This window comes from Lygodium microphyllum, chromosome 21, assembly GCF_053477565.2.
Source record: "Lygodium microphyllum isolate KBCC chromosome 21, Lygodium_microphyllum_v1.1.10, whole genome shotgun sequence".
Lineage (NCBI taxonomy): Eukaryota > Viridiplantae > Streptophyta > Polypodiopsida > Schizaeales > Lygodiaceae > Lygodium > Lygodium microphyllum.
In genome coordinates this window covers 83,168,940-83,190,688 of record NC_141155.1, presented here as the reverse complement: position 1 = coordinate 83,190,688, position 21,749 = coordinate 83,168,940, and the positions used below count along the sequence as shown (strand labels likewise).

The 21,749-nt window shown below is 40.6% G+C and overlaps 1 protein-coding gene across 1 annotated transcript; it reads left to right on the top strand.

Moving 5' to 3' along the window:
* Positions 1–4,563: 4,563 nt before the first annotated feature.
* LOC148018216 (uncharacterized) lies at positions 4,564–20,034 on the top strand. The gene is made up of 5 exons (XM_087661685.1): positions 4,564–4,825; positions 5,345–5,470; positions 18,704–18,943; positions 19,188–19,247; positions 19,463–20,034. The coding sequence occupies exons 1-5, from the start codon at positions 4,715–4,717 to the stop codon at positions 19,559–19,561; spliced, it is 636 nt and encodes a 211-aa protein (XP_087517811.1). The 5' UTR covers positions 4,564–4,714; the 3' UTR covers positions 19,562–20,034.
* The last annotated feature ends 1,715 nt before the right edge of the window (positions 20,035–21,749 follow it).

Genomic DNA, 21,749 nt, shown 5'->3' with positions numbered 1-21,749 from the left:
AAATGCAAGTTCTAATGGCTTTTATTTCAAGTACATAGATGGATTTCAACCCTTTGGAACAAGTATTATGTTGATAGACTCAAATGCATTCAAGATTTGGGCCAATGATACATGAAATGAATTGAAGAAGCATAATTTTAGCTTCAGCCCTGTTTTAAAACAGAAAATTCCAGCCCATAATCAAGCTCAAAATGAGTGCATAAACTCATGAAGAAGCACCTCTAATCATTAATGAACAAAGTCTTGATGAAAAGAGGTCAATTCCTTCCATTACAACCACATAAATCTCTTGTTTGCTCACAAAAATGGACCATAACAGTGGGCTGCCCTGTTTATGACTGGTTATTTCAGCCCATAACAGCCCATGTACCTTCAAAATCCTCACCCTTTGCTTGCCCCAAAGTCACTCAAGTACTTGGGTACAAGTCGGGCTTCATTGGACCAAGAATAAGGTAGACAAAATGAGAGAAGTCGTGCATAAGAGCAGGTTGAATACTTTTCTCTCAGATTTCCCTCTTTTATAGACTGTTTCAACATGCATTTTCGTCAGACCAAATGGGCAAAGAAGTGGAGCTCTCACCATGTTTACACCTTCAGTATTTGGGCCTGTTGATCTTCAGTTTGCATGCTCCAAATCATGCACCATAGCTCCAGCTCTCTCCAGTTATGCTCAAACTATGCAGCCCGCATTTTGCGCCGAAAAATGCGGGCTGCTCCCTGCTCAGGCCCTGGTCACTTTTTGACCTACCCACGTCACTTGCTGGTCACTTAAGTCTATTACTTCAGGTCCCATGTGAACCTAGTGGACCTTTGGTAACTTTTGGCATTTTTCTTGAGTTCTGACCATATTTTTGCACCTAAATCAATGTGATTTATCCTGCAGACTGGCAATTGTTCCAGTTGACCAAGTTGTAGGTTCCCATAGACTTATTTTTCATAAATATACATGGTATAACTGAAAATTATATGCTAAATACAAAAGAACTTGTGTAACTAAGTTGGTTATTAGATAACAATGTCTGAATTTTGTATGCAACTTCCTCATATAACTTCCAATGAAGCTCTTCTGTGTTCATAAGAATCCCATGATTTATATTATGAACAGTAAACTCTTTGACAGCATGCAATGACAATGCATGGTATTATAAGAAGAATGCTTGCAAGGGTCATTTAGCGTTTATATGATGATGTCAATATAGATCTTTTACTTCTAGTTTTTATTGAGGTGGTGCATTGTGGGTATACTCAGTGTTTTCCGAGTGCATATGGGTGAAGCTGAGCAAAAAACAGGTTTCAACAATCTCACACTGATAGAATACCGAGGGGGTGGCTGGCGTATGAATTTAAGGACCTCAGTTGTTTTGTGGCGCTACATCAAGTTGTGATAATGCCTATTGAGTGGTTTGCAAATGTTAGACCAGGTATTGTTATTCTAATATTAAGTAATCTTTGTCAATTGTTAGATGTGTTCACATTTACATTATGGGCTTTTAAAATTTTAGGTGCAAGAAAGAGAGGAAAGACTATCATGTCCCTTGTACCATCACCGGGACGAAGAGTGGCAATGAGACTTGCTTCACCTAGGCATGCTATGTTGGAGAATTGAAATTTTCCTAGTGATTTCTTAAAGAAAAAAAAGCTTGATTTTGGTTAGGCCCCATGGCAAGTTTCAATATATTTGTAGCATTTGGATGTAGATGCATAGGCGCAATCAAGAAGTGACACTTTGTGGTTTATTGATACTTGGATTTATGGTATAAAGTTATCGGCTCTTGAGCAAGCTTTGGTTTTGGGCTTTGCTTCACTTGTGTGGATTGTTAATACTGCTGAGAGTTTGTATTTGATGCTTGGATATGCTTAAAGTTTGTGGTTCTTTTTCAACGTAGCAATGTTATTTTTGATTGTAACATCCAAGGATCATGTAGAGCTACTTCTAACTGTTGCATAAAGCAAGTATGGATGCAACTACAATATTGGTACATGGTCATCGCATGTATATATGTGTTTATGTACTCCTAGATGCAAACTCATGTTTGGCCTTTTGTACATGCGTGTAAGAGAGAGAGAGAGAGAGAGAGAGGGAGGGAGAAAGGGAGGGAGAGAGTGAGTGAGTGAGTGTGAATAGAGAGGGGAGAGGTGTAAAAGGGATGAGAGATAGAGTAGAGGAGAGGGATAAAAGAGGGGAGGGAGGGAGAGGTGAAAAGGGGGGAGGGAAGGAAAGATAGAGGTTGTGGAGGGAAAAGAAAGATAAAAAGGGAGGAGGGAGGGAATGAGGATGATAGATGTGAGAAAGAGAGATAGGTAACAAACATATGAGAGAAGAGTCACAAATGGGGGGGGGGGGGGGGGGAGGTGAAGAGGGGTAGGGAGAGGGAGGAAGAGGCAAAAAATAGTGAGATAGATTCTGGATAGAGAGAATATAGTAAGCAAGCATATGGTTTCTTGTACTCAAGGATACAAAATATGCATTTCGTATGTCTTTTGTTTATGGTTTGGTGCAATGTTATTTCCAATTGTAACATCCAAGGATCGTATAAAGCTACTTCTAGATATCATGCAAAGTACGTATGGGTAAAGTTTACAACTTTGGTACGTAAAAGGCATTGCATACATATGTGAGTCTCTATACACCTAGATGCAAATGCATGTCTATCCTTTTATGCATGCGTACAAGAGAGAGAGAGAGAGAGAGAGAGAGAGAGAGAGAGAGAGAGAGAGAGAGAGAGAGAGAGAGAGAGAGAGAGAGAGAGAGAGAGAGAGAGAGAGAGAGAGTGTGTGTGTGTGTGTGAAAAGACAGGGAGAGATGTAAAAATTGTGTGGGAGAGGGGCCACAAACAAAGGAGAGGCATAGACCAGGGGAGGGAGGAATACATTGTGAATACTCAGTGTTTTCAAGTGCATATGGGTAAAGCTGAACAGGATAAGAGGTTTCAATGATCTCATACTGATAGAATATCAAGAGGGTGGGCGATGTATGAATCTAAAGACCTCAATTGTTTTGTGACATTGCATCAAGCTATGACAATGCCTACCAAGTGGTTTGCGGATGTTAAGTCAGGTATTGTTATTTTAATGTTAAGTAGTTTTTGTTGGTTGTTAGATGTGCTTATGTTTACGTTATGGGCTTCTAAAAATTTAGGTACAAGAAAGAGAGGAAATACTATCATGTCCCCTATACCATCAACAAGACGAAGAGTGGCGATGGGGCTTGCTTCACCTAGCCATGCTATATTGGAGAGTGGATAATTTCCCAGTGATATCTCAAAGAAAAGAAAGCTTCGTTTTGGTTAGGCCCTATGGGAAGTTTCAAAAATTTTGTAACATTTGGATGTAGATGCATAGGCACAATCAAGGAGTGACACTTTGTGGTTTGTTGATACTTGAATTTGTGGTGCAAGGTTATTGGTTTAGTCTCTAGAACAAACTTTGGTTTTGGGCTTTGCTTCACATGTGTGGGTTATTAATACTGAGAGTTTGTATGTAATGCTTGGACACACTTAAACTTTGTGATGTGGTTTATGTATCTTTCATTTGTGGTTCGTTTCATTGTAGCAATGTTATTTCTCATTGTAACATCCAAGGATCATCTAGAGCTACTTCTAATTGTTGTGCAGAGCAAGTATGGATACAAGTTTACAAGTTTGGTGCATGGTCATTGCATGTATATATGAGTCTATGTACTCCTGGATGCAAATACATATTTGGCATTTTATACATGTGTGTAAGAGAGAGAGAGAGAGGGCGAGAGAGGGAGGGAGAGAGTGATTGAGTGAATGAGTGTGGATACAGAGGGGGGAGGTGTAAAAGGGGTGAGAGATAGAGGGGTTGTGAGTAGAGGAGAGTAAAACATGTGATGTTTTTTGCGCTCAAAGGTGGCAATGTTATTGTGCGGTATGGAAGTGAAGCTGCCGTGTGATAGCATTAGTATGCAATAGTGAATCACGTGATGTTTTTGTGATAGCATTGCCCAATGTGCGATAGCATGACAGCTTCACTTCCCTTGCACCCCACTTTGCGATAGCGAAGGGGGATAGCGTTCCTTGCACGTGAAGTGCGCAAGGAACGCTAGCGTTTATTATTTACGCTAGTCTCTCTCTCATTCGAAAACAATATATAAATGTCAGAATAATCCACTATATTTTAACAAGTATGGATGTTATGGGGGGCCTCAATGGAAAATTGAGAGTGGTATTCTTTGCATTAATCTGAATTTCTTTCAATGAATTTTCTAGGCCTACTACCATGTAGGCTCGAGAGAAATTTGGATGTTTGATGCTTACCACTGGTCCATTTCTCCTAATAAATGTAAAAGAGGTACAATATATTAATCAAATATTGCCATGCACGTACAATGGTGTCTTGTAGGCACAAACAAAAAATCAGTAGCAATGGTGCATACATCATGCCTTGTAGGCACAAACAAAAAATCAGTAGCAATGGTGTATACATCATGCTTTGTAGGCACGAACAAAAAATCACTAGCTTGATTGTAAACATAGCCAATTTGGCTGCTGATTTGTCTAAAATACTCGAAGGTTAGAAGGGAAGAGGAACCATCCAGAAAGTTCCACTTCGTTTGTGCTTAAAACCCCACTCTCTTGTGAATGGTGCACCTTCAGTTTTCTGGGGCATTATCGTGCAGAGAAAATTCGGCTGCAGCATCCACAGCGACCTGCTTTTGTGACCGCGGCTCACGCTTCCTTCATCTCCCGCGATGGCGCTGGACTTATCCGAGGATGTCGCAGAGCTCAAAGATTTGCTTAGCCAGGCCAAACGACCTCGCGTCCAAACCCTACTCTCAGCAGAGATTCAAAGCCTAGAAAGAGTACGTGCATCTGCTCTCTCTGTTCTTAAGGTTCCCGAACAACGATTCTCTTCTGTCAGTCATGGCGCATTTCTGTCTGCTGTTTTCTACTAGACTCTTTGAGACATTTCGGTTCTCATTTCTCTAATTTTAATCGGGACTATGCGAGACGTTTCTTCTCCATTTTGTATATTTTCATCTATCTGCTCGCATTGTCTTCTGTTATTGCGATTTATGACTTCCTGTGAGACGCTTGTTCACCATGTTATATATCTTCTTTTCTATTTTTCTATTGTTTGCAAGTCAGGGCTTTCAGGATTCTCTGAGACATTTTGCATCTCTTTGTCTGTTTTCTCTTATTGCAAGTCAAGACACTCTTAGACATTCTATTGCCATTTAGTGAATTTGCATATTCTTTTCTCCCAAATTTGGGTAAGTTCTTCTCCACTTTGTATCTCATGTTACGGTTTTCCCTATTGCAACTTTGTGAGACATTTCTTTCCTCAAAAAATGTATTCACCCTTCGTTTTTCTTGCTCAGGCTCAGGCTGCGGCTTCATCTAATCACTCAACACCTGCACCCCTCCTTAAGGTCCCATCAACACCGGAAATTCGATACACAACCTTGTCCAGCTTCAGCTGGGATCAAGACGCTGAGAAAGTGAAGGTCAGACTTACGATTACATTTTGTAATTTTCACGACTGTAGTAATAAGGTAGGAAATCAGTTTGTTATTGTATTAGTTGGCATGAAACGTTTTTCATTGATAAACAAATTACGGGCCTAGGGTTTGGATGTGTTAGTGCTAGGGCCTAGGGTTTGGATGTGTTAGTGCTATTCAATCTTTGTACGTTAGGCATTCAAAGTAATAGCAATGTCTATCCAATAGCAATGTCTATCCATTGTGTGTACCAATTATGACAATATTCATGCTATGTAAGGGTCGAAACAATTTCCAGCTTGAAATCACCATTTTGAAATACATGCTTCATGGTATCAAGACTCCATATTCTAAACATACCTTTAAAGCATCCTTTCAATTAGACATGATTATTCAACTAATGATGCACTTCAAAGTTAAAACACGTGGGATTAAATATCAAAGTAAATAGCAAATTGTAGCTACATTTGGGGGACTAAATTCTAAGCTTCAAAAGTAATCTTCAAAGTTGCTTCTTTCTTGGCAAGACTAAATAGCTATTTCTACTTGTCTACTCATGTGCTTGGATTTTTATTTTTTTGGTAGGGGGTGTTTCCGATGGGCATTATCATGGGATAAGATATGCGTTTCAAATGTAGTAACATCTTGAAAGTGTGGGATATGGTTTTAAGTGTAAGAAATGGGCTTTCATGCAACCTTTCTCTATGCTCACTTTTGAGAGTCTCTTAGGTGATTCTATCTAGGGGGCATGAATGCAATTCAAAACCTAGGATTAAGACTCGTTATGTATCTAGGTATAAGTATAGCTAAATAGTTTTCTTTAATGGCTATTAGATATCTATTTCCTAGCCATCTTATATGGTATGGCAATAAGTTTCTAGCCTCTTCTAAGGATTGTAATAGCAATTTATGTAGTTAGATCTTGTGAGTCTGAGTTGGAAGATTTTTCTAGCTTCATTCCAAGAAGGCCACATTTAAATATTTAGGTTGAGATGACTTTTTTTGATCTTTAGAAGTTTCCTTACAAAGTTTGTGACCAATCCTCCCTCTCCCTCCTCCCTCCCTTTTCTTTGCTTAAAAGTAAAGTCCCCAATAAGTTGATATATTGATGCAGCAAGTTGATGTGAAGTGAAGAAGCTATGGATGTGGCCATAGTTGTCTCCTTACGTCGTATGGTATTGATTGTACCATACAATTCGTACCGTATGGTATTGTTTGGATCCGAATGAAAAAACAAGCCAATCTTGGCCATCGCGTTTGCACATCCTTCCATGTCCCTTTTCTAGCTATGCATTCTTTCCTTTTTCCCAACTCTCCTTGAATTCTATCCAGTTGGCAACTCTCTTTGACTGTTGACCCCTCTTAGACCATTTGGCCCTTCTCTCATCAACAAAAGGTGCTCTCCTACGTGTTTTCACACCAATTCAGCAAGCATTTGTCGTTCTCATCTTTCTCTCTTGGATCTTGAATTAATTTGTGATTTGTCTTTCTCATCTTCCATCCTCGATTTCTCGCACCCTATCAAAGCATTTACCATTCTCGAATCTCATCTTCCATCCCTTCTATCTTGCACCCTATCAAAGCATTTGCCATTTTTATATCCCATCCCCACTCTCTCTTGCTCTTTTAACTTTACCCCAACCCTTAGATCTCTCCCTCTCTTTTAACTTTCAAGTTTCAAGAGTTAAGACTCAAGTATCTCTCTCTCTCTCTCTCTCTCTCTCTCTCTCTCACACACACACACACACACACACATTCTCTCTCTCTCTCTCTCTCTCTCTCTCTCTCTCTCCTTCGGGTCTCTTCATCTGTCATCGGTACTATAACTCGTGAGAAGCATGAGGCCTTTAATTTTCATGCGATCCATGTGGAGAGGGACTCAAAGAAGTTTAACTTTCACCATCGGATATGCAAGTATTGCGGGAAGCGCTATACAAGTGGTGCAACCCAGCGTCTCCAATATCTTTCGAAGACAAGGAGGCAAGTTGCTCCATGCAAGGAGATTCTTGAGAACATCGCGGAGAAGGTTCTCTCCAAGAGGAGAGGGGGATCCACAAGAGGAGAAAGTGGCTTATTAGCGCCAACTTCCATGCCTACTAATGAGGAAGCATTGAATGTGGGTGTATCTTCAGCCAATGTGGGAGAGGCCTCTATTAGCAGTGATGGGGGACTTCGTATCTGCATCCAGCTTCGGTAAAAGACAAAGAGTAGAGCTAAGAGGTGGAAGTGGCTTATTAGTGCCAACTTCCATGCCTAGTAACGAGGAAGCATTGAATGTGGGTGTATCTTCAGCCAATGCGGGAGAGGCCTCTATCAGTAGTGATGGGGGACTTCGTATCTGTATCCAGCTCCGGTAAAAGACAAAGAGTGGAAACTCATGTGGTGTCTGAGAAACAATCCTCTCTCTCTCAAGCTTTCGGTCATGTGTGTGGATCGATTGCTTTTCTTAGAGAAAGGCAACGACTTGTGGACGTTGAAAACGCATGGTGATTGAGTGCAATCTTGCATTCAATGTCCTAAAGTAAGAGCAATGAAAGAAGTTAGTAAAAGCCATTGCCAATGTGGGACCATGTGAAGGATGGATTGACGTCACATACGATGACATGAGGACAAAAAAGTTTGATAAAGAGGAGAGGATTGATAGAGTCCTTGATTCTATTCAGGATGTATGGATAAAATATGGTTGCTCCATTCTCACTAACAGATGGAGTGATCATAAAAAGCAGGGCATCATTAATGAACTCGTCTCATGTAAAACTTACTTTGTGCGGACTGTAGATATCGGCAAAAGGGGAAGGAAAATGATGGGCGCATTCATCTACCTCCACATTTGGCAAGCTATCATTGATGTATATATTTGCAGCTCATAGTCTAAATCGATGCGACGAGACTGATCTTGTGCCCCATAGTAGTCAATGAGATGGGCTCAATGCTCAACGACAAGGTCAAAGTGCTATAGTCGAGTGTGGAATTTGGAAAAGAGACCTTACATCAACTTAGTTATGGTTATGGCATTTCGGCACTTTCGAGAGTGACACATCTTATATGGAAACAAGTTGGGATTCTTGTTGAAGATAAGTTTTCACTAACCTTGGGCATCCAAAACACGTCTCATCAAATTGAAACGAGTGGTGAAATTCGACCCGTGAAAACCAGACTTGTTTAAAAATGCATGTTTGATCAATGAGGATGAATGGGATATTGGTGGGGACAAGTAGGTGGTATAGAATATGGCAGGGGATAAGGTGGATTTGGTGGTGGTTGTTAAGATGATGGATTAGGTGATAGACAGAAATAAGTTGTGAGTGTCCAAGAAGTGTTGGCTAATCTAGAGATACTAGAATATAAATGTTTCTAAAAGGTGCTAGTGGTGGAGGTGGAGGCTAATGTGTGAGTCTTGGCTAAATGTTGGCTCCTCCTCTCTCTTATTTCTTCTCCAACTTGCCACTTTTCTCTTTCTTCTTTCTCTACTTGCTTCGTCTCTCTTTACTCTATTCTTCTCCTCTTCTTCCTTCTCCTTTCTCTTGTTTTTCCTTCTCTCTTCTAAGTTCTCAACTTCTTCCTTACTCTAGAGTCTTCTCTCGAGTCTCTTCACAGGAGCCACTCCTTGAGACCTTTCTTTAATCATTTTTATTTTAGTTTTCAGCTTGAAATGGCTTTATCTTTTTGTCCCACTCGTCATGCTAGTGGTCGAGGAAGACGGCCCGATGATTAGTCATAGTGAGAAAAAATAAACATTGACGGTGAGCAGTGGAGGAACTTGACCATGGGCTTGCAAGCTTTGCTTATACTGTAGTGACAAGTTAGGCTCGAAGATCGAGATAGTAGGTGTTCCTTAGGCACGGAGAGATAGAGAGTGAGAGAGAGGAAAGTAGAGAGTGAGCATGTTTGTAGGTACAATGATGAGTGTATACCTTTAGGTTTCTAGATAGATATATACGTGTAAGTACAAGTGCTAAGGGTGTGCTCACATCCAAGCACATTTGATGGCATGAGGGTCTTTATTTCCAACAACCTCCGACCTAAAGGCGATGTGCCTTAAGAGGAGAAAAGAATTAGCTAAGTCTAGGTATGTACAAAACTAAAAAATATATATCTATCCAACTTCCATCATCTGTCGGCAATGAGAAAACCGCTTTGCTGGAAGACCCTTTGTGAGAAGGTCTGTAAGATTATCATCTGTATGCACTTTGACAAGCTCAATGCTCTTGTTGTCAAGTATATCTCTAATGAAGTGGTACTTTACTTGTATGTGCTTTGTCTTTGCATGAAAGACAGGATTCTGTGCTAGCACGATAGCACTGACCATCACAATGGAGAACAGGTAACTTTGAGATGCCAAGCTCTCCCATCAGACATGAAAGCCATAAAGCCTCCTTGCATTCCTCAGTGGTGGCAGCCACATACTCTGCCTCTGTAGTAGACAATGTAACACACTTTTGTAGCTTGGAGATCCAAGAGACTGCTCCACCTATGAAAGTAAACACATAACCGGAAGTGGACTTATTGCAATTGGCATGACCAGCATAGTTTGCATTCGTAAAGCCAACAACAAATGCCTTTTGCTTTCTTAAGCAGATGTACAACTTCTTTGTGGCTTTGAGGTATCTCATAATACCTTTCACTGCATCCCAATGCTTCTTGCCAGGGGTTGCCGTGTATCTGCTAACCACTCCTACCGCATAGGCAATGTCAGGACATGTAGCAACCATGGCATACATTAAATTGCCAACAACTGAAGCATATGGTATCTTGGCCATTTCAATCTCCTTATCATCAGATGTAGGGCTGTCCTCTGCACTGAGTTTCACATACGGAGGCAATGGGACCCCAATTGTTTTTTCCCCTCCATATTGAAACGCACCAAAAATTTGGAGATATACTCTTGCTGAGATAGATAGAGTAAGCCTGTGGACCTATCTTTGAGTATTTGCATGCCAAGAATGTGATTTGCATCACCAAGATCCTTCATGTCAAAGCTGCTATGAAGACTTTGCTTCAGTGAGTTCAAGGCATGAGTATCCCTGTCAGCAATCAGCATGTCATCTACATACAAGACTAAGATAATCAGGCTGCCATCTGCAGCCTTCTTGGTGTACAAGTAGTGATCCACTTGACTTCTATGGAAACCTTGAGACTGCATGAATGTATCAAACTTATGATACCATTCTCTTGATGCTTGTTTCAGCCCATACAAACTCCGTTTGAGTTTACATTGTTGAGAAACCCTTCATCCGCAGTTTGCGTTTTTGCGTTTTTATGTTTTGCGTTTAGGGTTTGCAACCCCAAAAAGGGGCGCTCGTCAAAAGATGACATACCGGCGAGACAGTAGGGTTTGCGGGGAGAAACACGGAGTGAACTCGGTAAACATGGAGAAGAGAAGAGAAGAGAGAAAAAAACTCTGATGAATGGAATGATGAAGTTCCGAATCATGGAGTGAATGTGATAGAAGGAAACAAGGGTGCCATAGCACAAGGAATATGATGATGACAGCCACGAACTACGAACCGCAATGTCCTCCCGAAGGGGTGTGAGGGTAGTGGAGAGGTTGGAGGGAAGAGGTGACGGACTGAATGAATCAGCCGTGAGGGATGAATGAGAGAGCAGCCTATAAATAGGCACAATCAGTCTAGGATGGCGTACCTTTTTGGGGCTGCAAACCTTAAACGCAAAACGCACAAACGAAAAAAACGCAAATTGCGAGTGAAGGGTGAAGGGCAGCAAGCTGAAACGCCTGAAACCTGCAAAAACAAGATGTTGATGCAACGGAAGAAGAAGAGAAGTGGATGTCGAACTTGCCACCGGTGTTTGCCTTTACTAGAGTGGAGGATCTTTGCCGTTGTCTGAGCAGATCCAGCTGTGATACCATGTCAAAAGATGACGTACCAGGAAGACAGTAGGGTTTGGGGGGAGGAACACGGAGTGAACTCGGTAAACATGGAGAAGAGAATAGAAGAGAAAAAAAAACTCTGATGAATGGAATGATGAAGTTTCGAATCATGGAGTGAATGTGATACAAGGGAACAAGGGTGTCGTAGCATAAGGAAGATGATGATGACAGCCACGAACCACAAACCGAAATGTCCTCCTGAAGGGGCGTGAGGGTAGTGGAGAGGTTGGAGAGAAGAGGTGATGGACTGAATGAATCAGCCGTGAGGAACGAATGAGAGAGTGACCTATAAATAGGCATAGTTAGTCTAGGATGGCGCCTCTTTTTGGGGCTGCAAACCCTAAACGCAAAACGCAGAAACGCAAACCTGCGAGTGAAGGGTGAAGGGTAGCAAACTGAAATACCTGAAACTTGCAAAAATGAGATGTTGATGTGGCGGAAGAAGAAGAGAAGTGGATGCCGAACCTTTGCCGTTGTTTGAGTAGATCCAACTCTGATACCATGTCAAAAGATGATGTATCAACGAGACAGTAGGGGTTGCGGGGAGAAACACGGAGTGAATTCGGCAAACATGGAGAAGAGAAGAGAAAAAAAAAAACTTTGAGGAATGGAATGATGAAGTTCCGAAACATGGAGTGAATGTGATACAAGGGAACAAGGGTGCCGTAGCACAAGGAAGATGATGATGATAGCCACAAACCACGAACCGCAATGTCCTCTCGAAGGGGTGTGAGGTTAGTGGAGAGGCCGGAGAGAAGAGGTGATGGACTAAATGAATCAGCCGTGAGGAATGAATGAGAGAGTGATACTGCCTATGTTATTTGGGAAAAGCTTAAGGCTACTTATGAGAATATAACTCCTGTCAATCAGGTACATCTCATGCAGAAGTTGGTCAACTTGAAGCTTGATGAGTCCAAACTTGCCTTAGAGCATTTAAATGCTTTCACTGGTATTTTGAGTCAGTTACAGGATGCAAGTTTGCTAGCTTTTGATCCTAAATTGAGGGCTATCTTCTTGCTCATGACCTTGCTCGCTTCATGGAAAGCATTGGTTGTTTCATTGAGCAATAATCCCAACTTGACATTTGATGGTGTGCGCGGTTCTATTCTGAATGAAGAGATTAGACGCAAGGCAAGTGGGAAAAACAGTGGATCAGCCTACAATGTAAGAGGAAGACTTGAAAAAAGGTATAATGTTGTAAATAATAACAAAAATTGCAGCAAAAGCAAGATAAAACAGCAACATGTGACTTGTTATCAATGTGGTCACAAAGGGCATAAAAAGCTCGATTACAGGTACTTTAAAAAGGAACAAGAACGTAAGAAGCAGGCTAATGTAAAAGGCAAAAAGAATGACAAGGATGATAGCTCTATCCCTAAAGAGATAGAAAAAGCAAATGTGGTATCTAGTGTTGTTATTGAGGAGATAGAAGATGATAAAGATGCTGATTTGCTGGTTGCATTTTCTGATCCGCTTGCTATGACAGTGGAGGACATGTATATCACTAAAACAGATGTGATAGATGCCTTGTTGTTAGCTCATGATGGTTTGTCACAATCGTGGATTGTTGACAACGGTGTTTCTTTTCATGTAACTCCATCTTTGGAGTGTTTTTCTACTTATGTAGAAGGTAATCTTGGAAAAGTCTACATTGGCAACAATCATGCATGTGATATTGAAGGAATGAACACCATACGCCTAGCTCTAGAAAATGGTCAGGAATTGATTCTTCATGATGTTAAGTATGTTCCTGGTATCAAGAAGAGCTTGCTTTCTGTTGGGCAGCTAGACAGCAGAGGTTACTTCACCACTTTTGGTGGTGGTATGTGGAAAATACAGAAAGGATCTATGCTAGTCACTAGAGGTGGCAAAAAGGGGACTCTATATTATCTCTATTGCAAGGCACTTCTTGGAAATTTTGTTGCAGTTGCTGAAGTACAGTCACACATGGAGTTATGGCACAATTGTCTTGGACATATGAGCCAAAAGGGTTTGCAGGCACTCTCAGTTGATCTGAAAAGCTCAAAGCTTTTACTTTTGTGATGGGTGTATTTTTGGCAAACATGTAAAGAGTCCCTACTCTCATGGAGCCTCTAGAAAGGCATGTATCTTGGATTTAGTTCATTCTGATGTTTGCACCATGTCGATAAAAACTCATAGTGGCTTCTCTTTTATTGTGTCTTTTATTGATGACCACTCTAGGAAGCTATGGGTCTACTTGCTTAAGCAGAGAAGTGAGGCATTGGATGCTTTTAAAAGGTTTTATGCATTGGTTAATACTCAAAAAGGCCTAAAGTTAAAGTGCATAAGAACAGATAATGGGGGAGAGTATGTATCTAAGGAATTCAATAAGTTTTGTGATGACAATGGAATTAAACGAGAGCTTACAGCTCCTTACAATCCATCATCTAATGGTGTGACTGAGCGAATGAATCTCACATTATTGTGAGAGTGCGCTGCGGAAGAAGGAATACGAACACGGAGGGAGAGAGAGAGAGAAAGCAGAAAAAAAGGAAGAGAAATCTGCACTGACTGAAATGAACGCTAAATACAAACGGGAAGGCGGAAGGAGATTGATCAGTCCCTGCACGCAGCCCACAGCGTCAGTGAGGGCACCAGATCAGGTTGATGATGATGGCAACACCACCACGGGGGAGGAGGAGTGTCGGAATATGTAAGAAGACAAGTGATCAAGTGGGGAGGGGGGACTGCCTATAAATAGGCAAAAGAACAAGCCCTAAAAATGCCCTAAAATGGGCGCTCCACATCAGTGACAAAAAAAGTGGCCGGCTGCCCACTAAAAGAGATAAAAAAGAAATGCATATCCTAAGACAGCCAGTCGAGAGTGACCAGCCTCCCCCATCATAACACATGACAGACATGTCAGAGCTCCTAATGTCCTCGTCTGACTCAGACTGAGGCTCACAGGCAGGAGATGACAAGGCATGACAAACATGACTGCTAACAGTTATGTGAGAAGATTCGATGCATGTTGTCCATAGCTAATCTCTTGCAATCGTTTTGGGGAGAGGCACTTAAAACCGCGGTGCATATTTGCAACCGATCTCCACATCGTGCACTTGACATTGGCATTCTTGAAGAGGTTTGGTCTGGCAAACTTGCTTCATATGACCACTTAAGAGTCTTTGGCTGCAAATGCTATGTACATGTACCTGTTGATAGTAGAACCAAACTTGACATGAAATCTCATAGATGTATCTTCATGGGTTATGGAGATGAAGGTGAAATGGGCTATTGAGTTTGGGTTCCAAGCATAAAAGAGGTGCTACACAGCCGGGATGTGATATTCAATGAGCCAAAGCTGCTGAAAAATGTCACATCTAATGACTCAGACAAAAAGAAAGTTAAATTTCAGCATGATCAGTTACTAGAGCAGCCATCAGCCACTGAAAATTCAGCTCCTTTTGATGCTGATTATGACAATCAGCGTATCATCATTGAGCTAGATGAAAATGGGCAGCAAGGGGAGGCTGAACATCAGCTTCAACACAAAAATCAGCATGCTGAAAATGAATTACAGAAGCCTGAAATTGTATTACAGCAACTTGAACATGCAATTCAGCAGCCAAACAATGAGGTCATTGACATTCCCTTGGATGTGGATCCACTACTTGATAACACAGATCATTGGGTAAGAAGGTCTACACGTGTTAGAAGACATATAGAAAGATTTGATCCTTCTTTGGACTGCATTTTGCTCACAGATGAAGGTGAGCCTTTTATGTATAAAGAGGCCTTATCATGTGAGTTAAAGAAAAAATGGGAGCTAGCTATGCAGGAAGAAATGAAGTCATTGTATCAGAATGATACTTGGGATTTGGTTACATTACTAAAGGATAGAAAAGCCATTCCTAACAAATGGGTTTTTAAAATCAAACGTGTGGATGGTAAACCGAAATACAAAGCCAGACTTGTGACTAAGGGCTATACACAAAAGGATGGCATTGATTTTTAGGAAGTGTTTTCTCCTGTTGTCAAAATGACCACTCTTCGAGTGTCATTTGCCATTGTAGCATCTATGGATCTTGAGCTTTGATCAGATGGATGTTAGAATTGCATTTCTGCATGGTGATCTGGAAGAAGAGCTGTACATGAAACATCCCAAAGGCTTTGTTATACATGGAAAGGAGCATTTGGTATGTAAGCTTAAGAGAAGCTTGTATGGTTTGAAACAGGCTCCTAGACAATGGTATAAAAAGTTTGATGCCTTCATGCTCTCACATGGTTTTAAAAGGAGTAGTGTAGATCACTGCTTATATATTAAGAAGGCAGATGATGGAAGCCTTATTATACTTGTGCTTTATGTGGATGATATGCTTATTGCTGGTAAGCATAAAAGCCATATTAATGCATTGAAAAGGCAGCTGAATTCAGCCTTTTCTATGAAGGATTTGGGTGCAACTGATCATATTTTGGGCATGCGTGTCACACGAGATAGAGAGCAACAACTCTTATTTCTCTCACAAGAAAGGTACATCAGCAAAGTACTTGATCGTTTTTCTATGTCTAATGCTAAGCTTCTTGGTGTATCTTTTCCACCCTATCTTAAGCTTAGCAAAACAGATTGCCCAAAAGATGACAAGCCAGCCAATACCATGAAGGGTGTTCCTTATACTTCAGCTTGTGGTTCACTCATGTATGATATGGTTGCTACTAGACCCGACATTGCTTATGTAGTGGGAGTTGTAACCAGGTTCATGTCAAATCTTGGCAAAGCACATTGGGAAGCAGTGAAATGTATCTTACGATACCTTAAGGGCACACAGAGAAAATGTATTTGCTATGGCAAGGGTACGTTGGATTTGTAGGGGTATAGTGATGGAGACATGGCAAATGACTTGGATACTCGCAAATCTACTAGCGGGTATATCTTTACCTTGATGGGTGGGGCGGTTTCTTGGTGCTCTAGATTGCAAAAAATAGTAGCACTCTCTACCACTGAGGCTGAATATATTTCAGCCACTGAAGCTTCAAAAGAAGCAGTTTGGCTTGGTTGTTTGGTCAAGGATTTTGGGTTGCCCACCAAAACACATGTACTTAGATGTGATAGCTAGAGCGCTGTATGCTTGGCTAAGAATGCCATGTTTCATGCACGTACCAAACATATTGATGTTTGGTATCATTTTATCAGACAGGTTCTGGATGATGGTCTAGTCACTTTGACTAAGATCAAATCACAAGATAACCTTGCAGATGTTCTTACTAAAAGTCTTGCAAAGGCTCCACATGAGCATTGCATTAGACTTGTGGGAGTTGGTTAAAGGTTCGCTTAGGACCTTTAAGTGGGAGGTTGTTGGGTGTAAAGGCCCTTTATGCGCTCTCTCGTGTATATTACTTTACACATGTGAATCCACCCTAATGGGTGTAAGTGTACCGTACCCTAAGTATAAATACATTTTTTAATTCTTTGTGTGTACCACACTGGTACACACCCATCCGACGACTCACTTTCACTCTATCACTGTCAAACACTCTTCAACTCTGAGTCATTGAACTTCTCGATCACTGTGTCTGGTCTCAGCTCACAGCTCTTTCTCTCTCTCTCTCTCTCTCTCTGCTTTTGCTTTGCCTCTGCATTTTTGACTTGTGAAAGTTAAGAGTCTTTGGACAAGCTATGCTATGACTCAGACTTCAGGGTGCAATGTGGAATGGATGAAGATGCAACACCACAATTCTCGAATCTCATTCCAAAACAAAAAGACTTAATGTTAAAATCCATAATGAATCATAGTACATCATAGGTAAGTCATAAATGAGACCAGAGTCATGCAATCAACTCTCAAGATAAGAATAGATACTAGAGTGATAGAGTCCAATAACTAAACAAATTGCCAAAAATTAAGTCTCTCATCACTAATGTTTTGACCTTTGAGAAATGTTTCTTACTTCTAGGAATGTTTCTAAAGTTTCTAAACCAAAGAAATCTGTATCTTTTCTACTATTTGAGGATGACTCAATGTAGGAGTTTCTTAGTGGGGGTTGGCTTTTAGGGGAAGTGCTTTGGTGGTGAAGGATTACACTCCTTGAAAGTGTTTTGGTGTGCTTTTGGGTGCCAAGCTTTCTGAATCAAGGTTTAGGTGTCAGTTAAGAGTGCCCGGCTTTGATACGATGCAAGATAATGCTAGGGCAAATAGAGAAAGCATAGAGTGTATGACACACAATAACCCAATTTGATGTTTGCTCAATTGAGAAAGGGTGGAATAAAGTATGAGAATGATACACAGAAGCCTTTGGCCTCCATGTCTTGAGGACCCAGGCTGAGGTGAACTGATAAAGGAGTTTGTGATGCTGGAAACACTTTAAGAGTGTATAGTACCTGAGATGGATCCCAAAGCAGGAATAGTCCACGGATGATAATGTGGCAGCCTGCCAAGGGTGTAAATGATATCAGCAGTCCTCCATGCGAGTAAATGCAGCAGTGTGGACCTCTAGAAGGCAGTAACCAGCACCACATCAGTTAGGAAGAGCAGCAGGCAGCAGCAGCATTTGAACCAGCAATGTCTCAACAACCAGCAGCAGTTTCTCTAGACAATGATGAGGATGATGGGGATGAAGGCAGCAGATGGCTAAAATGCAGGTAAAGAGTGTAGGCGATGGCAAGATGTAGGCAATAATGGTGAAAGCGTTTTTTCTTTTTGGTGTTTTTTTTTGGTTGGGGGGATGAAATGAAGTGGCTGGCCCATGAGACGGCCTTTTATAAGAACTTTTGAGGAGTCTCCTACTGTCATATAAATAGATATGTTTGGGGCTGTTTCTGGAGTTATTTTGGGCCAGGAAATTATAGTAAATTGAGATATAATTCAGGCGTTAATTTTGCTTGCTCAACTTTCTGAAGTGGTTGAGGCAAGATGGAATCATGAACTAGTCGTCATGGATTAAACTTGCTCACCTTCCCCTCTAACATCTTGTGAAAAGATGCAAAGCATCTAGCAAAAAATCATTGCTTGCTCATCTGAACTTGTGCACGTGTTTTGTTATCCAACAGTTAATAAACCAGTTGAGACAATTTAACCCAGCTGTGCATTTGTCTCTCCAACTTGGTCTCAGGGGATCTCTCTCAGTCTTCACCCTTTTCATGGTTTGAACAGCTTATAACACCAAAAATTTCGGCTGGATCACTACATGAACCTGAAAGTCCATTCTAATCCATGGCCCTTTTTTGTTAAGGGTTAAAGACAATGTGGCAGTTAGCCTTTTCTTTTCAGTTGGTCTAGTGTACATTTCCCCTAGATTTTACTTTTCGAGGAGTTTGGTTGATTCCATCATCTTCACTGTTATTTCCTAATGACAGGGATATTGGGAGTACTAACAGGTCTTGTTTTGTGCAGATATATATTTTCCTTGAAGGGGCTTCCCAGGAAAATGTTGTCACAGATTTCAAGTCCACTTCTTTTGATGTCAAGATTCATGATGTGTCTGGCAAAAATTATCGGTGTGGTGTATCCAAATTAAGCAAACCTATATTACCTGAGAAGTGTACTACTGTTGTCAAGCCCAATCGAATCATAATCACACTCAAGAAGGCTGACAAGGGCAATTGGCCTGATCTGCACTTCAAGGAAGACAAGGTTCACACAACTAACTTTGCAATGTAGTGTTAGTTTAAACAATCTGTTCTGTTAGTGATGCTTTCTGCTTTATGATATTGATCTGGTCTCATAATTGAGGCTAGCAATCTAGAGAAAGGCGCAGAAGAGTCTTAGTCGCAGCTGTGCTCATGGACACTGTCATCCAGAGCATATAAAGCATGTTCTCATAATAAATAAAACACTTGATGTGATTTCTTGGTAACTGATAAATTGCACTTTGCAGCTGAAGCCTAAGTTGGAAGCTGACAAGGATCCCATGGCTGGGCTGATGGACATGATGAAGGTATGTGATACTAAATTGTTTGCATATGCTCGCATTCATTATGTTTGGCCTTTCTTTTAATGATATTTAGTGGCTTGAGCTTGGGATAATTTACTTGATATTAAGGCAATCATCGCATGGTCCCAGAATACTTGTATATGTGATATAGTAACTTGAAGTCTTTAAAAATGGTGCTGCTACTTGTATGGTGTTGAAGTTGTATTGTTATTTGGCAGAACATGTATGAAGAAGGTGATGAAGATATGAAAAGAACTATTGCGAAAGCATGGACAGAGGCACAAACTGGGAAGAAACCTGACTTGGATCCCTTGTAATAAAACGTGTGCTGGGACTCTAGAATGCTCAAAGTGAAGCATTGTGTTTCAAAAAGAGCATTGGTGCATATCCATTTAGTGGGGTTATGTGGTTGCGTTCTGTCCCAGTACAGAAGTTCCGTGGCATCAATCTGAAGTTAGGGCAGTCTTAAGGAACTGCAATGGGTTTCTGGTAGTGCTTTATTGTCTTGTAGCACGGGCTTTGCAGGTGGCATATATGAAATAGTTGTGCATGCAGTTATTCAATGGATGCTATCCTGTCAAAGGTCAGTGTTACAGTTTTGGGTGGGGTGAAGAATGTCGAAAAGCAGATATATTCTTTTAGCACCATAATTTGGGGTGGTGTACCTGAAATTGTCATATGCAGAGTATATCTGCTTATTATAGTCTCAGTTATACATTGGCACAGTGTGTTGCATCAGAAATTCCAACCTTTCTCCTGGTTATGTATTGCAATGCTGTGTGTTACATCAGAGTTCCTAATGTTCTCAAAACTTTACTTCTACAGTCGAGCATAATCACATCTTATCTCATTGCACACTGCTAGCTGCATCTCGACTCTACTGCTGCATCTCAACTCCAGTGCTCAGTGCTCTCTTGCATTTCTTAAGGATAAAGGTCTGTTAGTTTTCTACTAAAATATGGATCAAATAATATCAAAGAAATTATATCTAGAATGGCCTATGAATTCTGGGGCTGCTCTCAGTAAAATCAAATATTAAGGTTCTTAAACTAAAAAACAAAGTTGTATTTCCTTGGACCAGTAATTTCAATCCTAATCCAAGTACCTAGGTTGGTGCTTACTGTGTTCTAAGCCAGGGCTCTCAGTGCCCATGAAAAATGTTTTTTCCCAACCAATGCAAAATAGGAAAAAGCTGGGTTTCCTTTTGTTTTTACTGGTTTTTGAAACCTTATCTGGGGTATTTTTGACTGGTTTTCATCAAGATCAGCAAATTTCAGTTTCGTATTTTGAAAATATAGCCATGAAAACTACCGTAAAAAATGCTGTCAGCAGTGCTTTTGACCATTAACCAGGGATTACAAAGTGGAAAGAACCATATGGCATAAATGTGCAAAATATCTTGTACTACCAAGTGGCATGGATAAATTTCTGGCTAGTTCAAACTACCGTAAAAAATGTTGTCAGCAGTGCTTTTGACCATTAAACAAGGATTACAAAGTGAAAAGAACTATATGGCATATATGTGCAAAATATCTTGTACTACCAAGTGGCATGGATAAATTTCTGGCTAGTTCAAAATCAAACAGAATTGAAGAAAATATTTAGTTATTTCCTGTGCTGTGCAGCCTTGGAGCTATGCAATGCTGCATGTGTATAGCAGAGAGTTTAAGTGGACGAATGGTTGATCTATACATAAAAGTGCATCATTCAAGTACCACCATTTGTGACCAAAAGAGCAGTAAGGGAATTTATATGTCAATGTTAACAGACGGGGATTTGAAGTATCTAAATTACTTGATGAACGATTTGTGAGCAATTCACCTTCTACAATCGGAGATTTTGCTAGAGGTATATGCTCTCTTGCTCTAGCATTGTTGGGGCTTTGTTAGCCATACGCAGCTCTGCTAAGCTCTTGTTGGAGAGAGCTTTTTTGCCAGACTAAGCTCTTGTTGGAGAGAACCATTGTTAGGGCAAGAGGTAGGTAAAGGATTATTGAGCATGAATTGTAGACAATGTCAAGTGTTTGAACGAGTTTACAAAGTAATCAAGGGAGAAATCAGTAAGCAAGGGAGAAATGTAGAAGTGTGGGGAATTATTTGGAGCTTTATCTAAGAATACTTGTGGTGAGATGAAACTCCCCTTGTTGGAATGAAAAATATCATTAGTATAAGAACTCCTTGAAGTGAACAATGTTGGTAGAGCAAGAATACAAGAACACAAAGTCTTGTTAGACTAAGAATAGTTGGACTGTATAGTGCTTGAATAATATTGCCAAAGCAAGAATATAATAATGCACATCACACTTGGATAGAAGAATAATATGAGGGATGGAAAATGGGAGATGTTATATTGCCAATAGAATTCTTAGTGCACGTGAAGGTTGATTACTAAAGCTGCATATATGAGTCTTTTGGTTTAGTAGTGAGTTATTTTAAGTTGCATAACGAAAGAGTCTTGTGGGATTTGTAGCGAGAGAAAAAAATACTAGCATGCACATCACACTTG